Here is a 23,626-nt window from a genome sequence, read left to right as displayed (position 1 = left end):
CACAAATAGTATAAACAAATTATGAAAAAAATTTACTAAAAGTTTAAAAATATATATATGCATGAGGACCAAACATAAATATACTAAAATAAAAATAAATTAGATATTTCAGAATTTTAGAAATTTTTAAGTTGACTTGAATTCAGTTAAAATAGAAGGTAATGTAAATATAAAAATGCTTTACAAATAAATAAGTAAAGAAAATACTGTAAAGATAAATACTATTTAATAGCAGCTAAGATTATTTATTTAAATAATCCTGGTGACACATTAGCAGGTTTTAAATACCAGATCCACTCAGGAGCTGTGGAGGTTTCCTGTGTTGTGTTTGTGAGAGTGTGAACTCTCAGGCGTTTCCTAACAGCCTCATTAACCTCTAAATACCAGTTTACCATCAAAGGCAGCTCACGCCTCCGTCTCCTGTCTCTCCTCCACCCTCCGCCACCACTCCTCCTTCTCCACGGAGTCACGTCTTCTGCAGAAATCTCTCAAATTTATTCACGTTTAAAGCATTTTATTTATTTATTTCTGTCAGACACTTAAACACAGCTCCACCGTTCAGAGTCTGTAATAAAAAGCTGCAGCAGGAGGAGACGAAGCAGCAGAGTTGAGTTTTATTTCTCGTTCCTGAATCACCATCGACACGTGACTGTTTTTTTGACGCCGTATGTGTGAACCAAAAGGAGACTTGGAGTCTGGGCTCCTGGGAGAACAAAAGACGATGGAGTTTGTGGAAATGTAAATTTATTTGACCGTGCATGAAGGAGGGGAGACTGTTTTCATTACAGACGAAGCTACAGATCAGTTTTATCTGTGAAAGGTCAGAAGAATATTCTGTGATCTGGAGAGAGACGCTGAAAAGAAACACTGAAACATCTGCAGATCATTTTCCACCAATCCTCTAATAATTAATCTTCTCATTTCTTATAATAGTCAATATTTTCCTGCATGTGCAGAAAAAAAAAGCTAAATATAAATATTCCTGCAACAAATCCAAACATTTGTGAATCTGTAGTAATGCATTGGGCCAAAATATTTATTAATATTCTGCTGCTTTATGTTTCTGCTCAGTGAAAACATTTAGTGAATAAAATATTCTTGAAATAAAACAAATTTAGCAAAATTAATTTTAATAAATCGCGACAGAATATTGCATGATTATCATTTTAGAAAAACGTCAAAAAGTATTAATAGTAAACGTTTTAGCACATTTTAAATCAGTAAAACTGATTTTGCTGATTTTGTTTTGGAGAAAATAAAGTGTCATGTCGTCTGCATAATAATTATTACGTTAATACTTCTGATACTCTAAATACTGAATATAAAATCGTTCAGTTCAAATTTGACAAGAAATGCAGCCAAGTTTGTCTAAAGACGTTAAAACTTGGAAATATTTGGGGTTAAAGTATTTTAAACACAATTCTCTCATGTGATTTATCGTCATTTATCATTAACTGTCTTTTAATGCAAAATATGAATCTATAAATTCACTACAGGTTTTTCCTTCCTAAAGTAGAAATATATGATTTCATAAAAATACAACTACTTGAGTAAACTTGTGCAGTTACTTTCATCACTACATACAAATATACAGTATATATATATAATACTAGTTATTATGTCATTTACCAACTTTGCTATAAAACTTAAAGTAAAGGTACAGAAATACTCTCAGATTCATGTATTTAAGGTAAAAGTATTCACTCTGCAGTAAAACATTCCCAGTGTCTGATTAATTATTATGCAGACGACAATTTATTCTATATAAGTGTTATTTACAGAGGGGAACTGTTAGCCTAGCTTAGCACGAAGACTGTAATCAAAGGGGAACTGTTAGCCTAGCTTAGCATGAAGACTGTAAACAGAGAGAGATTCCAGAGTTTTCCTTCTTCTTCTCTTTTCTGTTGTTCAACATCTTTTCTCTCCAACATGAGTCGCTCGGTTTTAGCGTCGTAGTTACAAACTTCTTCAGGTTGTTGAAGCTCTTTGTGTTTGTAGTTGATAAAAATCAAATCAACACAGAAATCTTCTCATTTAAAAGGTTCAGTTTCCGTTTTAAGGTCACGTCCTCTGTCGCCTGCCGTATAAAAGCTTCAGGGCCTCCAGCTCCCAGATTTATTTTGGGGAGAATATTTAAATTTCACTCCCCTCCGTTGTCCCATCTGATGAGGGGAGTCGCAGCGCCTGCCTGCTCGTCCGCCGGGACCAGTCCCGCTGGCCCCATCAAAGCCCAGGGAGCCTTTGATGAGGCTGATAGGGATCAATGGGACAGGGGAAGAGGCCTTAACTGACCGTGTTACAGACGGGGCGGGCAACTGCTGCAGACTGCCGGCAATGCAGATCAATGATTATGAGGCGTCATCATCAGAGACGGGTCACGGCTACAGGCCTCCACTGTCGGGACGTTCCTCCGTTTACTCTCAGTCATCTCCATTAAAGACTAAAATTATTAGAAGTTAAAGACCTGACGCTGATGTGACCGAGTCTGTGTGGTCGTATCAGCGTCTTCAGCAGGAATCAGTGGAATTTTATTATATTTGTTCTTATAAACTGTAAATGAAACCCACCAGCAACATGCATCGCACCTTTAACTATAAATTATTTTCCTGCTGCAACAAATCTTTCTCAGGATTTACTGCTCTTCTGTTAGCGTTTCTTAAACTCTGCATGTCTGACGTTGTAGTGAAATACTGATAAAACTTTACTTTTGAGCATGTGTCTGTTCAGTAATTGGAGATTTAAGCGTAATAACCGCAGAAAAACACAGATTTTATCCCTAAAACAGCCTGTAACGTGTCAAAAAGTGAAAAATCTCTGTCACAATTTTCCTAAATTCAGTAAAATCCTTCACTTTGAGACTCTGGACGCAGACAAATCTTAACTCGCACAACAAACGTGGACTAAAACTAGTCCTAAACTAATGCACAACCTCCTCCCATTTGATTCCTAAAAGCTACAGCATCAAGACGTTGGTGCAAAAAGACTGACTCTACAAGAAATATTAAAGTATTGGTGCAATAACACTTTATTTGTCATTTTATGAGATTTGAGTTTAAGAAAAGACGTCAAAAAATGAAAAATTCAACATTAACCTTCAGTTTGAGACACGAACTGGGGCATTTGTAAGAAAAGTGAAAGTATTGGTGCAATAACATACTTTATTTTGGTCATTTTATGAAAGGTGGAAGGAAGATTATGTTCCAGTTAAATGACTGTATGTTTTTATCTTCTAAAAATCTAAAAAAAAAAGTGATTAATTGTTCAAAATCTGCAGTTTGTGAAGTTAAACCCCAGCAAATTCAGGGCATTTTATTCTTAATAACCAACTAGAATGATTAGGGTTTTGATTATTTTTCCACAGGCTTCTGTACTTTGCGTAAAAATGAAAGTATTTGTGTAATACCAGTTTATTTCTGTCTTTTTATGAGAGCTGAGTGAAAGACAAACCTGTAAAATGTCAGACATTCAACAACGTCTGTAGAAACCTTCAGTGTGAGACACTGGTACTGGATGTTTTGAGGTTTTATTGTCTTGATAACTGACTGGAATCATTGATCAAACATCTAAATTAATATTTAAATGACACTTAAGCATCAAACGTGGATTCATCCGCCGCTGAAAATAGTCCCACACAGACCTGCAGACGTGTTCTTCTGAATCTTCTGGAGCTGAGATTGATTCGTCTGCAGGGATCTGAGGAGCAGGTCTGCTGGGACATGTGTCTCCCCCTGGACTGAGGATGGGAGGCGGTGGGGAGGGGGGGAGGTGTGTTTGTGTCCATAACAGAGCAGCAAACAGGCCCATTAGAGATGAAAGGGTCTGAATGGAGCCAATCAAAGAGGAGCTCAGCAGGAGACTGTTAGCAGACAGACAGGAGAGGAGGAGGAGGAGGAGGAGGAGGAACATCATAACACATCGACCAGCGTCTCCTCCACGTCCTCCTGGATCATTCTGAGATGTTTCCACAATCAAACAGAATCAATCATCCTCCTCCTATATATTCTTCTCCTTTTTCTCTTCTTCTCCTCCTCATCTTCCTCTTCCTTCTTGACTTTCTCCTACTTTTTCTCCTCCTAAGTCCCTGTTTCCTCCTCCTTCTCCTTCTTTTTCTTCTTCTTCTCCTCCTCTTCCTCCTTCTCCCCCTTAAAATATATTAAATGTTCATTTTAAATAGACCGTCTTGATTACAATTAAATGTCATAAATCAAACAAATATTAAAACATGTAATTATTCCTAAAGGTGGATTTAAATGATGTCTGCTGTCTTTTAATATCCAGCTCTAATCTTCCTCCTCCTCCTCCTCATCACTCTGGTCTGACGTGGCGCCTTGAATCTTCTCCATCTATTGTCTCCTCGATGCTAAACGAGGATCTGGGATCGAGTTAAGAGGCTGATAAGGACCGAGGATGATGATGGTGATGATGAAGATGATGATGATGGTCTCCTCCGAGGAAGAGGCCGCCGCGTCCAGGCGCTGGTTTGTGTGCAAATGAAAAGATTTTAAGGGATTTAAAGGATTTAATCGGTTCAATTGATAAGATAATGAGACGCGGATCCGGGGCCGCGCCGCTCTGCCGCTCTGCCGCACCTCTGTCCGCGCGCGTCTTTGAGCCGCGCCGCCGCTCCGCTCTCTGTGCGCGGCGCAGAGAGGCGCAAAGAGAGCGGAGCGGCTCTCTCTATGCACCTCTCTGCTCCTCTCCGCTCTCTTTGCGCCTCTCTTCTCTGTACCGCGCCTCCGCTCCTCTCTCTGCGCTCCTCACTATGCCGCGCCGCCGCCGCTCCGTTCTCCTGGCATCCAGACGCGCAGTCTGTTGGTGCGAGAGGGGGGGGTGAGGTGATAAGGGCTCATTACTGAAACTGGGACACTTCAAAGAGGAGCGGAGCTTTGATAGCAGCACGCCCGAGCAGGGACACCTTAGAGCCGCCTCATGTCTGCCGCTGCTGCGCCGCCACACCCAATAAAGTCGTCCTGTCAGGAGCCTAACGCTCCATTCTGATGGAAATATGTTTTATAAAGAGGATTACACTTCCTCAACTGTCCTCATCTACTGACAGCACATTTAACAGCTTCATTCATCCACCTGAAATATTCATCTGAGTTTAAAGTTTTAGGATATTCAGATCTAATGAAGCTTTTATTTGTTAATATTTTTATATTTTAAAATATTTACTTTTTTAATAGATATCTTTAATTTATTATCCTTAACTTCTTTTTATTTATTTTTATAGTTTAAAATATTCAAAGCTTTATTTAGTGTTTTATATTTAAAACTATAAAACTACCATTTATCAAAGGTTAATACTTGCTGCTACTGCTCTTTATGGAACTTTATAAACTATGATAATAATGAATTAAAGCCACATCATTTAAATCAGCTCCATTATCTAAAACTAAAACACCTTTAATAAAGTTCATTGATGCGTTGGTTTCATTTTCCTGTTAATCCTGTATTTCTACATTAATCCTCATTGTCTCCAGGTTATTGATCTAAAGTTAAAGTGTCTTTTAATCTGGGATCATCTGGGATCAGCTGCTGTTAATCCGCTCACACTCATTGTGTTGGTTTTTAACCTGAAGGCTCCAGTTAAAACGTCTTTTATCCTGAAATACAGCAGAAGCAGACGTCTGATGAAAGAGTCGCTGCTTTCTGATTAATCTGCAGGAAAACTCTGGAAAGACTCTGAGTGAGTCCTCAGTTTCTATTAATGAACTTTGTGTTTTTATAAATCTGAATCTTAACCCGAGAAGACACTCAGTTCTGTTTTAAAGACACAATGAACCAGATTTATTTATACTTTATTTTTATTTATCCACTCACTGAAAATAATAGTAGAGTTTGTTTTGCTGCGTTTAAGAGAAGTGAATTAGGTCATTTTATTATTATTATTTTTAAATATTTTCTTTTTTACTATTTAATTATTTTTGCAGAGTTGTTGTTAAGAAACTTGAATTAAATGTATATTTTTAAATATTTCTTTTAGTTAGTTTTTTGCTTTTTTATTTAAAATATTTGATATTTGAGCAATTTTATTTATTTTTAAAAAAGAAATTTAAATTATTTTAGTTAGTTTAGTCTTTTGGTTGTTAGTTTTTTATTTAAAATTTTTATTATTTAAAATGTCCCATCCTGAGGAGACCATCAGTTCTGCCGATGTTATTTATTCAGTTTTTATTCCACCAACTAAAGATTTTAAAGCATTTCGAGCTTAAATTCAGAGTTTTCTGTCTGTGTTGAAGATGCTTTGTGACTGAATATACGAGTCTTTAATTAGGAAATTTGACTTTTAGGACTTTTAAAATGTTCTTTGGTCTTTTCCTTCAATGTTCCTGTGAAGTTTTTGAGTTTAAAGCAACGTTTTAGTTCGACTTTAACGTTTTAAAAGTAAATACTGAACTTCTAACTCCTCTACATTTATCAGTTTTTACTTTTCTGGTTATTTTTAAATGTAAAAGAGTTGACTGGTGGTTTCTGAAGCGTTTCTCGGTGCGTCTGTGGAGGACACGCAGACACTTTGGGGTGAGCTGAGTCTATTATCTGGTTTTCTGGAGGCAGGAAGGACAGGGACGAGGGTGGTGGTTGAGGGGGGGTCTCTTCCCAGACTCACTGGAGCCTTGTTGTAACAGCCTCATTGAGACTGAATGGGACGTCTTAATTACTCCAGTTGTGAAAACTAAAGGAGGGAAGGGAGGACGTGAGCTTTGATCTTCAGGCTCAGGGAGGCCGAGCCGAGGCGGGAGGTGTCCCATAAATAGAGCCGGGGGCCACGGACCAGGGGCCAGTCACACTCTCAGGACACCACGGTTCACTCTCAGAAGGATTTATTCATTCTCAGCTCATGGCCTCCACCGCGACCAAGCTCCAGCTCCCAGCAGCCATGAGAGGACGTTTCTCCATCGAGTGGATGGCTCAGAGCAGCCAGCCGGCCCCGGGACCTGCAGCCCCGGGACCTGCAGCCTGCGGGACGCACTCAGAAAGTCTACCGGGTTTCTACTGCAGACAGAAAACTGAGCAGCAGCAGCAGCAGCAGGAGGATTCATTCAGCCTGAGCAGCTCCCTCCAGCTCCAAGGTAACAGACTGATCCATGTAAAGGCCTAAAGCTGCTTTAAAATGTCATGTTTTATCACATTTCACTAAAATATCTTCAGGTTTAACTTTTTATCTATTTAATAAAGTCATTTGTATTTATTTTGTGAGTTTTTGGAGAAACAACCTGAATATTTTATATTTGAGAAATTTTTTTTATTTAACAAATTAAATTTTTTTGTTCTTTTTTTTAACTTAGTTAGTATTTTTTTCTTTTTTATCTCAAATTTTTTTGTAATTTAATTTTTTTTTTTATATTATTAAAATATTTTTATAAGTCAGCTAAATGACTTTACTACCTCTTAAGTACTTTTACTTCTTTTTTATTTTTATTAATTTTTTCCTGTTTAATTCTATTTTATTCTTAATTCTTAAGGAAGGTTTTTAATTTATAGTATTTAGATGTTTTAAGACATAAAAGTACTTTAATAATAATTCGACCTCTATCTAAACCTTCCTCGTCTCTTCCTCGTCTTCCAGGGGCTGAGGCTGGTTTCAGCAGCGGGACAGAGGAGGAGACGTCCGGCTACGAGAGCGAAGGCGGTCACTCCCTCTCCCCGTCCTCCTCTTCCTCTTCCTCCTCCTCCTCCACCACCGGTGCCTCCACGTCGCCGGCGTCCCCTCCGGCGGGCAGGAGGCCCCGGACGGCGTTCACAGCGGAGCAGATCAGCAGCCTGGAGAAGGCCTTCAAGAAGAACGCCTACCTGGGACAACAGGACAAGGCCGACCTCTGCAGGAAGCTCAGCCTGTCGGACAAACAGGTAAAAAGCAGAGAGACGTGAGATCAGTGGATCACTCTGACATCAGTGGGAACCTTTTTCCTCATGAGGCGTCGTCTTTTATTTCTCTCTCAGGTCAGAAACTGGTTCCAGAACAGGAGGATGAAGCTGAAGAGGACGGTGCAGGATGCCCTGGCTCACGCCTGCCAGATCAACTCCCACTTTGTTCATTACAGCGAGCTGCAGGCCTACAGGCCGGGGCCCTACCCCAGATACCACTCAGCAGCAGCAGCAGCGGCAGTGGCCCCTGAGGCCCCGGCTCCAGCCTCCTACGTCCATCCACACGGCCTCCAGTACAGCTCCCCTCTGCCCCTGGACTCCTTCTACCAGTACGGCGGCCTCCAGGGCGTCATGCTGCCCTCAGCCTCGTCCACCCTCAGAGGATCCTACCCTCCCTACCCTCAGTATTACTGAGGGACCACAGCAGCACGGACCACAGCAGCACGGAGACGTATTCATTTTATTATTATTTTTTTTGAACAAAGAAAAATAAATCTTATCCTAATAGGATCAACGCTAGAATAAAATCAGCACAGTTTGAAGCTTGGATGGTGAATCAAACAGGGTAGTGTGCAATAACGTGATTTAAGTGTGTTTCTCTGCTTGATATATAAAGTTTAAATGTATTTAAAATCTATGAAGTGTTTTATCAGATTTCTGTAATGTCACTGAAACCAGATTAAAATAAAGAAAATGTTTTTATGAGATTATCTGCTTCATCTCCGTCTATTACTGCACTTAATGTCTTATTTTTAAATACTCTATATTATTTATTTACAGTAGTGGATGTACACTGACTTCAGTATTAAAAACTATTATTATTTAGAGTATTTTTAAATGTAGACATTAAAGGACCCATGTGTGGGGTTTACTGCCCTCTAGTGGTCAGGTTGTAGATCACAACCAAATGAATTCCCTAACATTTCCAAGAGTGTAAAAGCTGTTTTCCAGTCTCTGTGATTGATTATTTTGAATTGGTGATGGAACAAGTTGATCACTCTGATTGGCTGATCAGCTAAAAGAACCAGAGCATGAGAAGAGACACTATTAGCCTCCTAGCTATTAGTAGCTCTTGCTAGTGTCCCAGTGAATAATAGCCCCTCTTTACATCCTAGCTGTCCAGCTAATAGGTACCTCTTCCTTGCCTCATAACTAATACTAGCTCTTCTTAACTTACCAGCTGATACTAGCTCTTCTTAGCTTCACAGCTAATAGTCACTCCTCCTAGCTTCCTGGCCTCCCAGCTAATAGTAGCTCTTGCTAGCATCCCAGTGGATAGTAGCCCCTTTTTATTTCCTAGCTTTCCAGCTAATAGTATCTCTTCCTAACCTCATAACTAACAGTAGCTCTTCTTAGCTTCCTAGCCTCCCAGCTAATAGTCACTCCTCCTAGCTTCCTAGCCTCTCAGCTAACAGTAGCTCTTGCTAGCGTCCCAGTGAATAGTAGACCAGTTTTACTTCATAGCTTTCCAGCTAATAGTATCTCTTCCTAACCTCATAACTAATACTAGCTCTCTTAGCTTCTTAGCCTCCCAGCTAACAGTAGCTCTATCTGTGCCGGTTTTGAATGATGAGTCCAGTCTGCTGCCACCTGCTGGTATGAAGAGTTATTTCCTTTCAGGTGTAGAACCTATGAACCATCATAAATATCAGTTTATAAAAGTTTCATACATTTACTCAAGTAATGTATTTATTAATGTTTCTTCTACGTGGTTCTGTGATGTCGTTATGTGATATTTTATTCAGAATACAAGTCAGAAAATTCAAAAACATCAGGAAAGGAGCAGACGCGTCGGTTTATTTACACGAGTGAGACTTTGAGTGGAGGACCTTTTATTTACCGTGTATTTAAATCTTTTTGAATTTACACTGATGCCTTCTGAGAATTGAAGGAGTGAAACAAATGACTGGATGGTAAAAGAATCTGTTGGAGGAGAAGCAGCAGCTGTGAACACATTCCCCAGCTGTGGTTTCATCTCTGAACTCAACAGGTGCTGAAGAAAAAACAAGCTGAGGTGGAAGAGGAGCGATGCTGCCCCCTGTGGACGGACACGAGTAACACAACAACAACCAGAGAGCCTGATGATGATGATGATGGGACACTACTCTTCTTCTCTTCCTCCTCTTCTTCTTCTTGTTTTTGTTCTTCTGACTCTTCTTCCTAATTTTGTTCCTCTTTCTTCCTTTTACTTTACTTGTTGTTTCTCCTTCCTCCTCTTCTACTTATCCTGCTTCTTCCTCTTCCTCTTGTTGTTCCTCCTTCTTCTTCCACCCTTTTTCCTCTTCTTCTTTTCTCTTCTTCCTCTTGTGTGTTTTCTTCCTCTCTGCCGCAGGAAAACAACTTTTATTTTTTTATGTTTACTTACAATAAACTCATGAACACTTTTGTAACCGGTGATCTTCTAGAAGCGAGTCATAAAACTGATCTGCAACTGATTTTTAATTTTTTTCCCCCAGATTTTTTCCCATAAAAACAGCAGAAAAAAAAAAAAAAGAAAATATGTCAACACATCTAACCTTCTCATGTTAGAAAATGTTATCATTTCTATATTTTTTCCTCTTATTACTGTGGTGCAGTATTTATCTTAAAATAAGTCATACCTCATACATAAAGTGTTCATCTATGTCTGTAGTCACTGAAAACCAGTCACAAGGTCCTTTTTACTCCTTCATGTATTTGATAACTTTAGTTATAGTTAAGTTCTCAATATAATATTAATTTTAAATACATCAATATAATCAGATTTACTTAATTATTATAAGAATTTAACTATTCGACATAATAAAAGTGGATACGGTTAGTGTTTATAGGATTTAGTCATAAAAGTCTCTTTTTTTATTATTTTATTTTTATTTTTTTATTATTTTTTCCGTGATATCATCGAAGAGAAAAACAAAGTATGTCGAAATCTTTCACCGGGTGAATCCAGGGACTTTTAAAAAAAACATTCTTTCAATAAATTAAGTCATAAAAACAGAAGATTTCACAACCGGGTTTTAAAAAAGTAAAAAATAAAAAGTTTGACAACAACAGTACGCAAACGGAACTTCCGCCTGAGCCAATGGCTGAAGAGAGAGACGCTGCGTGTGGGCGTGGCTAGAGAAAACCTCGGCCCAATAGCTACGCCGTAACCGTGTGAACTACAGGAAGTGACAAGCGTACGGGCCAATCAGGACGCTGCTTGAAGGGCACCGATGGAGAGCGAGAAGGGGGCGCGCGCTGGCTCCAACTACGCAGGAGAGAGGGGCAGAAGCCGAATGGTGGAGCTGAAGATGGCGGATGGCGACAGCGGGAGTGAGCGAGGCGGTAGCAGCGGCGGCGGCGGGGGAGGAGGAGGAGGTGGAGGCGGCTTCCAGCACTTCCAGCGGGACCAGGAGACCCAGGAGCTAGCGTCCAAGCGGCTTGACATCCAGAACAAGCGCTTCTACCTGGACGTCAAGCAGAACAGCAAGGGCCGGTTCATCAAAATCGCCGAGGTCGGAGCCGGGGGCTCCAAGAGCCGCTTGACCCTCTCGCTGTCGGTGGCGGCGGAGTTCCGTGACTATCTCGGGGATTTCATCGAGCACTACGCCCAGCTGGGGCCTAGCAGCCCGGAGCAAATAGCCCAGGCCAGCGTGGGTGAGGACGGGGGGCCCAGGAGAGCCCTCAAGAGCGAGTTCCTCGTCCGGGAGAATCGCAAGTACTACCTGGACCTGAAGGAGAACCAGCGGGGGAGGTTCCTCCGGATCCGGCAGACCGTTAACCGCGGACCTGGCTTCGGGGTCGGGGGCCCGGTGGGCGGCATGCTGTCCGGGCAGACCATAGCCCTCCCGGCCCAGGGGCTCATAGAGTTCAGGGACGCCCTCGCCAAGCTCATAGACGACTACGGGGGAGACGACGAGGAGCTGACCGGGGGCTCCGCCGCCGGCGCCGGGGGCTACGGGGAGCTCCCCGAGGGCACCTCCATCATGGTGGACTCCAAGCGGTTCTTCTTCGACGTCGGCTCCAACAAATACGGGGTGTTCCTGCGTGTGAGCGAGGTGAAGCCCAGCTACAGGAACTCTATCACCATCCCCTTCAAGGCCTGGGGCAAGTTCGGCGGAGCCTTCTCCAGATACGCGGAGGAGATGAAGGAGATCCAGGAGCGGCAGCAGCAGCTGCAGCAGCGGGACAAGATGTACGAGAGGCGGGACGAGTCCGAGGGGGACGACGTGGACGACGACTGAGGGCAGAGCTGCAGCAGTAGGGGGTATTTTGCAGAAAGAAAAAAGAAAAATAATAAAAAGTGCATGACAAATCGTGCAGTAATAGCCTTCTAAAGTGTCGTGGCGTTTAAAAAAAGGAATTTTTTGGTGTATTATCCTAAAGTTTAAAGGGTTGGAGTTTCTGAAAGTGGAAAAAAAAATATATAAATGAGATGTTTCTCATTGGAAGAAAGAAAAAGAGTGGACTTAAAACCAACAAAGAGTTTTTTTTATGAGTAGAAGTGAAGCCAGGGAGTTTTTCCTATAGTTTATATTTAAAAAGAAAGAAAGAAAGAGCGAGGACCTGTTTTTTTTTTTTTTTTTTTTAAGAGAGTGAGCATCCATCCTGTTCCTGTTCCAGTCCAGGTCCTCTCTCTTCTTCTAGTGTTTTGTGGGATCCCTGCACGGCGGCGAGAGGAAACTGCTGCTGTCACTTCTCTGTGGATGTTTGCAGGCGGAGGGAGAGCTGTCGAAAAAACAAAACAGCTGCAAGAAGATTAACCCCCGAAGAGTCACTGAGAGGATTAATCTGTGAGGAGCCCGAACAAGACGTGGCCCCTCCTGGACTAAACTAAAAAAGACTCTCAGAGGTCAACTGCAGTGCAGATCAGCTGGGTTTATGTCATACATACAATCTGAGCGAGCGACGCACATCCTGTCGGGAGTTTTCTCTCACACCAGAGCATCCCTGGTGCTTTGAGGGCCAACATGTGGGGCGCGGGCCCCGCCTGGGACGTCCCAGCTATGCCAAGGGTCCAAATAATACCTGGCGGCCGGCGGACGGCATCTTCCAACGAACAAAGACCCTGGACAGAAACACACTGATGGATGTTCTCTTTTTAGTTTTTTGTTTCAAAAGAGAACTATATTGACAAATGAAATTCTACTTATAGGAAGAAAGATATTACCAAACAAACCAGCAACAAATGATATTTTCAAATACTGTAAGAAAGAAAAAGAACATTATGTATTGTCTAAAAAAAAAAAATGAAATTAAGAATAAGAACAAAGGTTAATTTCTATCTTCAGATTATTTTTTAATTTTCTCCTTCTTAAAACGAGAGTATAACACTTTCCTTAATTAAAAGAACTTTAAATGTACCACGCAGCCGTGTGACTCTGTGTTTTTAAAACCCGATCGTGTCTTTATTTAAGAAACGGTTAAAAGAACCATAATCCAGCAGGATTATTACAAAAAAACATATTTATTCATATTTTCTTCTTCATGTATGCTGTAACATCTCATTTATCTCATTTATGTCATCATCTGCTCGATTGCCACAGCCAAGAAAATCCTCATGAGCTCAAACAACTACAACCCTGAGACCAAGGAAGGTCCTCAGATGGAAACATCTGAAGGTTTTCTTTGTCTAATACGACAATAAACTGAATATTTGTCAGATTTTAGGACTTGAATGACTGAAACTTTGTCTTTTTAAAAGCAGAAACATCAAAACTGACGCTTAAAACTTCTCAAATGTGATTATTACTCTCAAACGCAACAACTTTCTGCTCTAAATTGAATATAATCAGATTTTAGGACTCGTGATTTGATAAAACTTTCTATTTTTCAAAGAAAATATGCCGTTTAAAGTTTCTTAAATGTGAATATTCACAGCGTTTCCTTCTTGTTTACGACAATAAATGGAATATATTTGGGATTTGGACTCTTAATTGTATTTAAACCGGTTATAGAGGTCATTTTTAAACAAACTCGAAATAAAGATTGTTTTTTGTTTCAAAACTATACTGACTAATTCAATTCTACTTTTAGGTAAGATATTACCAAACAAATGATATTTTCTAATACTACAAGAAAGAAAAAGATCATTTCTGTCTTCAGATTATTTTTTAATTTTCTCCTTCTTATAGGCCGTTTATACTTCTGCGTTAAGTTGACCCAGAAGCTACGCCAACGACGTAACTGACGCGCTCCTCCCCAGAAATGTAACTACGCGCCATGGCAACGCAGACCACAAGAGCTCTGATTGGTCCTCCTGGTAGCAGCGTGTTTCCTCGTTAGTATTTCTGGCTGATTCTCCATCTCTGTAATTTTCTAATCGATTGTTTTGGATCAATAAAGATGGAACACGCGGAGGAAAGGTTAACTGAGAACGTTTGTACAACTCGTCTTCGGTCGACGTTGTTGAAAGTGAAGCAGGAAGTAGAAACAAAAATTAATCTGACCGGCAAAAATGCCACAGCGCCCACTAGTGTTTGGGTGGAGATGTTACAGAGCGATTCAGACTGACCAACGTAGGATACGTACGTAGGATACGTACGTAGGTTACAGCGTAGATGTTCCACAGTAGACCATAATACTTTCCTTAATTAAAACACCTTTATAATGTTCCAGGCATAGTTGTGACTACGTAAGTTCCGCATGTTTTTAAAACCCCTCAACAACAAAGAAATGTAAAATTAAAAAGATTCAACGCAAAGAAAAGCAGCAGAAACGACTCAAAGAAACGTTTTCTTTCTATTTCCTGTTGTCGTCCGTTATCTATTCATATTTTTAAGGCTTATTTTCATTATTTTGTTTTTATAAAGCGTCAAGATTTAACTTCCGGTGTCTCGTTTCGTTCAAAACACACACAAAAAAAAATCTGTTTAGTTTTTAGAAATGATCAGTTAATCAAGTAATCTCTTTTAATCGTGTGTTTTGTCGTTATTAATATTCTTTGTGTCGTGCTGCAGTTCAGACCTTCATTCATTCAGAGATGGACATGAAGCAGCAGGATCTCGTTAAAAGTAAATATTATATTTTTTAAAGGATTAAATCTGGTTTTAGTTTCTGAATCTAATGTTCTGCCTATAAAATGTGAATATTTGCTGCTTTTCTTTCTGATTCCTGACAATAAACTGAATATATTTAGGACTTTGACTCTTAATTTGATATAAACCAGTTGAACATTATTCTCATGTTTCTTTTTCCTCGTGTCTCGGGTCGACAGCTGAAGGAATAATATTAATACACTGAGGAAAGTTTATCATTATTTAATATATGTATATATATTTAAATATGTTTTCAGATTTCAGACTCATGATTGATAACTTCATCACTGACGTCCTTTAGAAGCAGAAAACATCAAACTGACGGTTTAATCTTCTAAAATGTGAACATTTGCTGTTTTTCTTTCTCATTAACATATTTATCATTTATTTGATATAAACCAGTTTTTCCAGAATCTCAGACAAATTAAACGTTTAAAGACGTTAATGGAAATAAAGACGAAGAAAGTTCCTCAGGATTTCCTTCCTCTTCTTCCGTCTTTTCCTCCATTTCCTCCTCATCGTCCTTTTCCTCTTCCTCCTCCACCTCCTCCTTCTCCTCTTCTTCCTCCTCCTAATCCTCTTCCTCCTCCTCTTCAGCCATCTGTTCTTCTTCCTCATCCTCACCCCCCCACTCCTCTTCCTTCCCTTCCTCCTCTTTCTTCTCCTCCTCTCCTTCTTCCTCCTGCTCCCTCTTGCTCTTCTTCAACTTCCTCTCCTTCTTCATCTTCCTCCTCTTCCTCCTTGTCTTCCTCTTCCTCCTTCTCATCCTCCTCTTCTTCCTCCTCCTCTTCTGCCTTCCCTTCCTTCTCTTCCTCCTGCTTTTCTTTCAACTTCCTCTTCTTCATCTTCCTCCCTTTCCACCTCTTCTTCCTTCTTTTTAACTCATCTTCCACTTCTTCATCCTCCTCTTCTGCCTTCTGTTCTTCTTCCTCATCCTCATTTTCCCCTCTTCTTTCCTCCTCCACTTCTTATTCCTCCACCTCTCCTTCCTCTTCCTCCTGCTCTTCTTCGTTCAACTTCCTCTTTGTCTTCATCTTCCTCCTCCTCATTGTCTTCCTCTTCCTCCTGTCTTCTCTTCTTCCTCTTCTTCCTCCTCCTCTTCATCTTCCTCCTGCTTTTCTTTTTCCTTTAACTTCCCCTTCTTCTTCCTCTTCCTCCTCTTCTTCTTCACCATGTTCTCTGATAAACCTCCGTCCACTGACAGGAGCTGTGATTTTTAATTAAAGTTAGTTTTTAAAATGATCTTTCCAGAATGTTATCATTATTATTATTATTATTATTATTATTATTATTATTATTATTGTTATAAATCTTTGGTGATAGTCAGTGAAGCATCTTCCCGTTGATGGTTCGTTTCATCCTCTTATCAGAGTCCACCGCCTCTAAAGATAATAAAGATAACAGGAGCTGAGGAGGAGCAGGGAGGAGGGAGAGACTTCAGGGTAATCTGACTCCCTCACCTCCTCCTCCTCCTCCTCCTCCTCCTCCTCCTGCTGTTGTTGAAGCCCTGGTTCTTCTCTGGCAGCTGTTGGCCGCCGTAGGCAGCGAGGCGGGTGTGCTGACAGGGCACGCCGGCTATTTTAATGTGGGAGGCCTCGGCAGACTTGACATTCCTGGTGCAGGGAGTCAGCTGTGCCATCATCAGCAGACGTACAACAGTTGGATTGTGAACGAGGGTTTGCCGGCATGAACGAGGAGGTCCACACGACCGGAGGAGGTGGAGGCAGGTCGATGATGCCACGACACAGCCAAGAAAACCCTCATGGAGCAAACCTGAGTCCAAGGAAGGTCCTCAGATGGAAACGTCTGAAGGTTTTCTTTGTCTAATATTTGTCATGATTGGATGAAACTTTTTAAATGCAGAAATGTCAAACCTGACGCTGAAAGCTTCAAATGTGAATATCATTGAATATTATCAGAGTTTAGGAGTCATGGTTAGATAAAACTTGTATCGAAGTCCAGTTTTTCAAAGCAAATATCTTGTTTCTTAAATGTGAATATTTACAGCTTTACCTTCATAAATGACAATTAATTAAATATTTTTATATTTGGACCCTTAAACACTTTTTGACGTCATCAACTTTTATGTCAGCTTTGTCGCGTTTTTGTCTTTTTCTTCATCTTTATTTCATCGTCATCATTTATTTGTCATTATTTTTTGTAGTTGCCTTTTTTTGTTGTCATCTTCTCTTTTGACGTCATCAACTTTTTTGCCATCGTATATTATGTCTTCTTTTTTGTCGACTTCTTTTTCATCATCGTCTTCCTTGTCTTTTTTCAATGTCTTCAATTTATGTCATCTTTTTTCCGTCGTCTTCTTTTTTGACGTCATCAACTTTTTTGTCGTTACTTTTTGTAGTTGACTTTTTTTCCGTCGTCTTTTTCATCTGCGTCATCACCTTTTTTTTCCATTGTCGTCATCTGTTTTTGTCGACTTCTTTTTCGTCATCATCTTGTCTTTTTTTCATCGTCGCCAACTTTTGTCATCTTTTTTTGATGTCTTTTGTCTTCACCTTTTTTCGACGTCTTTTTTCGTCATCATCAACTTTTTCGTCAACTTTTGTTGTCGTTATTTTTTTGTAGTTTTCTGCATTGTCGTCGTCGTCGTCGTCTTCCGCTTATCCGGGTCCGGGTCGCGGGGGCAACAGCTTCAGCAGGGAAGCCCAGACAGAACCTCTCCCCAGCCACTTCCGCCAGCTCCTCCGGAGGAACCCCCAGGCGTTCCCAGGCCAGACGAGAGATATAATCCCTCCATCGTGTCCTGGGTCGGCCTCGAGGTCTCCTACCGGTGGGACATGCCCGAAACACCTCTCCCGGGAGGCGTCCGGGAGGCATCCTTACCAGATGCCCTAGCCACCTCAACTGACTCCTCTCGACGTGGAGGAGCAGCGGTTCTACTCTGAGCTCCTCCCGTATGTCCAAGCTCCTAACCCTATCTCTAAGGCTGAGCCCGGCCACCCTACGAAGGAAACTCATTTCGGCCGCTTGTATTCGTGATCTTGTTCTTTCGGTCATTACCCAAAGTTCATGACCATAGGTGAGGATTGGAACGTAGATCGACCGGTAAATTGAGAGCTTCGCCTTTCGGCTTAGCTCTCTCTTCACCACGACCGACCGGTTAAGCATCCGCATCACTGCAGATGCCGCTCCGATCCGCCTGTCGATCTCTCGCTCCCTTTTACCCTCACTCGTGAACAAGACCCCGAGATACTTGAACTCCTCCACTTGAAGCAGGACCTCCTCCCCGACCCGGAGTGGGCAATCCACCCTTTTCCGACTGAGGACCATGGCCTCAGACTTGGAGGTGCTGATCTTCATCCCAGCCGCTTCACACTCGGCTGCGAACCGCCCCAGCAGGAGCTGAAGGTCGCTGTTCGATGAAGCTAAGAGGACCACGTCATCCGCAAAAAGCAGGGACGGGATCCTCCGATCACCGAACACAACACCCTCCCCCACCCGGCTGCGCCTAGAAATTCTGTCCATAAAAGTTATGAACAGAACCGGTGACAAAGGGCAGCCCTGGCGGAGTCCAACCCTCACTGGGAACAGGTCCGACTTACTACCGGCTACACGGACCAAACTCGCACTCCTTTGGTACAGGGACTGAATGGCCCTTAGTAAGGAGCCATCCACCCCATACTCCCGGAGCACCCCCCACAGGATGCTCCTGGGGACATGGTCGTAAGCCTTCTCCAGATCCACAAAACACATGTGGACTGGTTGGGCAAACTCCCATTTCCCCTCCAGCACCCTAGTGAGGGTAAAGAGCTGGTCCATGGTTCCACGTCCGGGACGAAAACCGCATTGTTCCTCCTCGATCTGAGGTTCAACCATCGACCGGACCCTCTTTTCCAGCACCCTGGCATAGACCTTGCCAGGGAGGCTGAGGAGTGTGATCCCCCTATAGTTGGAACACACCCTCTGGTCCCCCTTTTTAAAAATGGGGATTGTCGTTTGCATCTTTTTTAGTCGTCACCTTTTTTTAGTTTTTTTAGGTCTTTTGTTTTGTCGTCGTCAACTTTTATGTCATATTTTTTTGTTTTCTGTAGTTTCGTCGTCTTTTTTTCATCTTTTTCGTCGTCATCAACTTTTTTCTTTTTTTTAGTTGTCACCTCTTTTCCGTTGTCGTCTTGTCTTCTGTTTTTGTCGACTACTTTTTTGTCATCATCTTCTGTCATCAACTTAATGACATCTTTTTTTGTTGTCTTCCTTTTAGTCATCTTCTTTGCCTTTTTCCGTCATCGTCTCTTTCATCAGCATCTCTTTTCGTCATCGCCTTTGACGTCCTTTTTCATTGTCATCAACTTTTTTGTCATCTTCTTCAGCTGCATCTTTTTTTAGTCACCTTTTTTTTCCGTTGTTATCTTCAGTTTTTTGTCAGCTTATTTTTTTGTCGTTTTTTGTCGTCTTTTTCTTCGTCTTTTTTTTTCGTTGTCTTCTTTTTTGTCATTGTCTTCCTTGTCTTTTTTCATCGTCACCAACTTTTATGACATCTTTATTCTTCTTTTTCTTCATCGTATTTTTTCCGACTCACTTTTTTGTCCCAATTTTTTTGTAGTTGCCTTTTTTCCATCGTCGTCTTTTTCATCTGCCTCTTTTTTTAGTCGTCACCTTTTTTTCGTTGTTGTCTTCTGTTTTTCTCATCTTTTTCATCATCATCTTTGTCGTGTTTTTTTTCGTCGTCATCAACTTTTATGTCATCTTTTTTGTCGTCTTTTTCTTCGTCTTTTTTCCACATATTTTTTTTCGTCGTCTTCTTTTGCGTCATCGTCTTCCTCGTATTTTTTTGTCATCATCAACTTTTATGTCGTTATTTTTTTGTAGTCGCCTTTTTTTCCGTCGTCGTCTTTTTTTATTTTCCATTGTCATTTCTTTTATTTCAGTCTTTCGTTTTGTCGTCCAGTCTGTTATCATGTTTTTTAAACGCCTGTTTCGGGACATCGCTCGTCTCTTTGAGTCCATCAGCAGGACAACACATAATATATAAATGTACATGATCGAAGGATAAAGTTTATTTAACTTTTCATTTCATTTCAGTCGCTCTGTAGCATGGACCAAGATATCGTGGATGGAAATCGTTCTCATGTTAGCAGCTTCGTTAGCGCCACAGAAAGCTGGTGTTGAAATAAAAAATACACTTAAAATATTTTATTAGAGCTAAATTTGACCACGACAACTTGAAAACAGATTCAACTCAGATCACGCTGGTCACCAGGACGTTTCTTCACAGAGCTCAACCAGCTCTTTTATTAACGAGTCATATTTTATCAGATGTCTCAGAGGTGAGAGGTCAGGCCTCAGTGAGAACAGGAATCTCTGCAGATCACATAAAATATAAAAGTATGGACGGATGTGGTCTCTGAGTCTGAGGTGAACTGTGCACCGCTGCATGACTCACTGGATTCCACAAGAATGTGGTTTAGTGTTTCAGCTTCACGTCCAAAATATCTGCAGAGTGAAACATACAAAAGGCTTCCTCAGACCTTTTTGATTTTGATTTTTGCATGAACCAAACGGTCTGCAGCCTGAATCCAGTCGGGCGTCTGCGTATTTTAAAAATGCAGCATTCGTGTAAAAATGAGTTGCATCCACAGCGGCTGCTTCCTCTGAACGTCTCCACGTCCACGTCTGCAAACTGACAAACAACAAAACACGCGACGATCGGGGCCGACGAGTTAAAACATGCTTCTAGGAAACATGATGCCAGCCTCCTGATAGCAGCGGCTCTGTCTGTCTGTGTGTGTGCTGTGTTTAGTCAAATACCAGGAAAAAAAGGAATTACACCCACCTGCCAAAACATTAGGTACACTAGCAGTGAAATTTTGTCATATTAAAATGTTTTCACTGGTGTACCTAATGATTTGGGCAGTGAGTGTACATTTGAATTGTATTGTCTCATTAATGACCCATTAATGTCCTCATTGAACTTTGCTTACAGAGATTGTTGTCTTTTATTTGTCTTTGTTAACGTCGATTGTTTTTGCTCTAAGTCAGTCAGTGAGAGAGACTTTACAACTTGTTCTAAAATATGAATCATCTCCACAAAATGAAATGAATGAAATCTTCTCAGTTCATCAAACCACTCAAGAGGAATGTGCTCTCTTTGTTTGAGAGTGACAGTTCAGTGCTTTTCCTTTCCTACTTTGTAAACTTTATTTATATTTTGGACAAGAAAATAGAAATTGTTCAGACGTTAGCTTGGACTCCAGGACCTTGTGACGAGGGTTTTTTCCACATTTTCTGAAGTTTTATGAACCAAACGGTAAAATAAAAACTTCGTTTTATTGGCCAAACTTGTTGTGACGAATCTTCACTCACTGGCCACTTCATTAGGTACACTAGTGAATGCCTTCTACTCTAAATCCTCTTTCATGACTGTTCTTAATGTCCAGTTGAGTCAGGAAGGTGGTGACTCACCTGGATGATCATTGTGGTGCTGTTAAACTGGATTGAATTAAAAGTGTTTCCTTTATTTAGCCTAGCCCACTGACTAACATGTCAAAATATTAGGAACATTAGAGCTTGTTCTAAAATACGTATCATCTCCTCAAGTCATGACAACGATCCCCACAATGGAAAGTTGAATCAACATCTCTCTCAGTTACTAGAAACTAAGGCCCTGTCCACACGTACGAAAACGATCTTTTCCCTCTCCGTTTTCGACGTCATCGTTTCAAGAAATATCCGCGTCCACACGGGTCCGTTTCTGCTCGACCGAAAACGCTACTTCCTATTCCAGGCCTATAAGTGGCGCTGTTTCGGTTTCAGAAAATCACCAAAAATGGAGAGGAAGATGCGGAGCATGCGCACAAAGCTTGAGCGCTGTTTACAAATCGCCTTTTTTGCTCAGCGTGGTGGCACAGGAGCATGATATTTTGCCCTAGTAAACCTAATAGGCTCAATATCGTCTCCAGCATGAAAACTAGCATGTAGTCCGCCATTGTTGTTGATGTTGTTACGAGACGAGGGATGTGGAAGGCTGCTCGGGAGTGTGGCGATGACGTCATCGTTTTCCCGTTTTCCCCGTCCACAAGAAAACGCAGGAGCTGCGTTTTCGAATTTCTCCACCCTGGGACCCGTTTTCAGAAAAGTGCGTTTAAGGGCTATGCGTTTACAGGATACGTGTGGACGCTCGGCCAAAACGATTAAAAAAACCTCCGTTTTGGCGTATTTGCGTTTACGTGTGGACAGGGCCTAAATCTGAGTATTAAAACCTTCATGAAGACTAGATTTAGAGCAGAACCAGGGCATCACGTCTGGTGTCAAAGATATTCACAGCAAAAAAACTTTGAAGGGAGGAATTTATGAAGAAACGTGTCACAATTTAACACGCCTCATAAAGAAATCTAACTGTTGTGCTGAGGCGGGGTAGCTTGTGTTCTAGTGATGATGGTCTCATCCACTCCACCAGACTATAGAGGGACGGTGGAGCTCATTCTCCAACACACTGACCCAGATCCACTCCCACAGTGAACGCTACAGGACGTCATTCATCCCAAACTCTATCCAGCTGGACAACAACAACATAACTACATGTTATTCATGTTAATGGACATTATTGCACCTTAATTAATCCTTCCTATGTATATAATATATTCTGTCTCAATTTCTTGTACATTTTTTGCTTATACTATTTTATTTTATTTTACTAGATTTTTACTTTTTATTTTGACAGATTTTTATTTTATTTTAATTTTTTATTTTATTTTTATTTTTTTATTATTTTAATAGATTTTTACTTATATTTTATTTTTATTTTACTGGATTTTTACTTTTACTTACTTTTATTTTACTGGATTTTTACTTTATTTTATTTTTAGTTTATTTTAATAGATGTTCACATATATTTTATTTATAGTTTATTTTACTAGATTTTTTACTTATATTTTATTTTATGTTACTAGAGTTTTACTTTTTATTTTATTTTAATAGATTTTTATTTCTTAGAGTTTTATTTTATTTTAATGGATTTTTACTTTTATTTGATTTTTACTTTATTTTAATTGATGTTCAGGTTCACATAAAAAAAAAAAACTCTTGAGAACCATGAGTAAAAACAAAAAATAAAATAAAGTAAAAACAAAATATAAATAAAATAAAAAATAAACTAAAAATAAAATTTATGTAAAAATCTTTTTAAATAAAATAACATAAAATTGAAAATCTAATAGAAATAAAAATCTACTAAAATAAAATAAAAAGTAAAATATATGTAAACATCTTAATTATTATTTTAATAGATTTTTATTTTGTGTTAATAGATTTTTACGTATATTTTATTTTTAGTTTATTTAACTAGATTTCTACTTAGAGTTTATTTTACTGGATTTTTACTCATATTTTTTTATTATTTTATTTATATTGTATTTTATTTGTTATTTTTACTCGTGGTTCTCAAGAGTGTTTTTATTTATGTGAACCTGAGCTACTTTGATGAAGCAGTTTCTCTTGTGGATGAATAAAGTCCGTCTACGTCTAAATGGACATTGACACGTTCATTAAGTACCATGTGTTTTATTGACGTTTGTCAGGATGAATTAATCAGTGAGTTCACTGGCTGATGTTAGCGTCCACAGATTAGATCCATAATTAACATTTCTCAGATTTCACCGTTAGTCTCTGTACATGTGGAAGTCTCCACGTCCTCGATGACCTCCCGTCAACACTCTCTCCTCTCGGCAGTGAGCACATGTGAACAGTGGGACTAATGCAGCCTGTGAGCAACGTAATACCTCTCTAGGCAATGAGCCAAATCAAGCCAG

The 23,626-nt window shown here is 40.3% G+C and overlaps 2 protein-coding genes across 2 annotated transcripts; both read left to right on the top strand.

Annotated features, from left to right (window-relative positions):
- Positions 1–6,850: 6,850 nt before the first annotated feature.
- Positions 6,851–8,280, top strand: ved (ventrally expressed dharma/bozozok antagonist; the record flags this gene model as incomplete). The annotated part of the gene is made up of 3 exons (XM_084572254.1): positions 6,851–7,070; positions 7,568–7,848; positions 7,942–8,280. The coding sequence occupies exons 1-3, from the start codon at positions 6,878–6,880 to the stop codon at positions 8,278–8,280; spliced, it is 813 nt and encodes a 270-aa protein (XP_084428380.1). The 5' UTR covers positions 6,851–6,877.
- Positions 8,281–10,761: 2,481 nt separating this feature from the next.
- purbb (purine-rich element binding protein Bb) lies at positions 10,762–13,748 on the top strand. Its single transcript, XM_084572786.1, has 2 exons — positions 10,762–12,094; positions 12,420–13,748. Exon 1 carries the CDS (start codon positions 11,061–11,063, stop codon positions 12,069–12,071), a length of 1,011 nt encoding a protein of 336 aa, XP_084428912.1. The 5' UTR covers positions 10,762–11,060; the 3' UTR covers positions 12,072–12,094; positions 12,420–13,748.
- The last annotated feature ends 9,878 nt before the right edge of the window (positions 13,749–23,626 follow it).

The sequence above is a fragment of the Chelon labrosus genome (assembly GCF_963514085.1).
Source record: "Chelon labrosus genome assembly, chromosome: 22".
Lineage (NCBI taxonomy): Eukaryota > Metazoa > Chordata > Actinopteri > Mugiliformes > Mugilidae > Chelon > Chelon labrosus.
This window is presented reverse-complemented; position numbering and strand designations above follow the sequence as displayed.

What these genes read in the sequence shown, in the direction of transcription:
- purbb (XM_084572786.1), top strand. Translation starts at nt 11,061, where the DNA reads ATGGAGAGCGAGAAGGGGGCGCGCGCTGGCTCCAACTACGCAGGAGAG.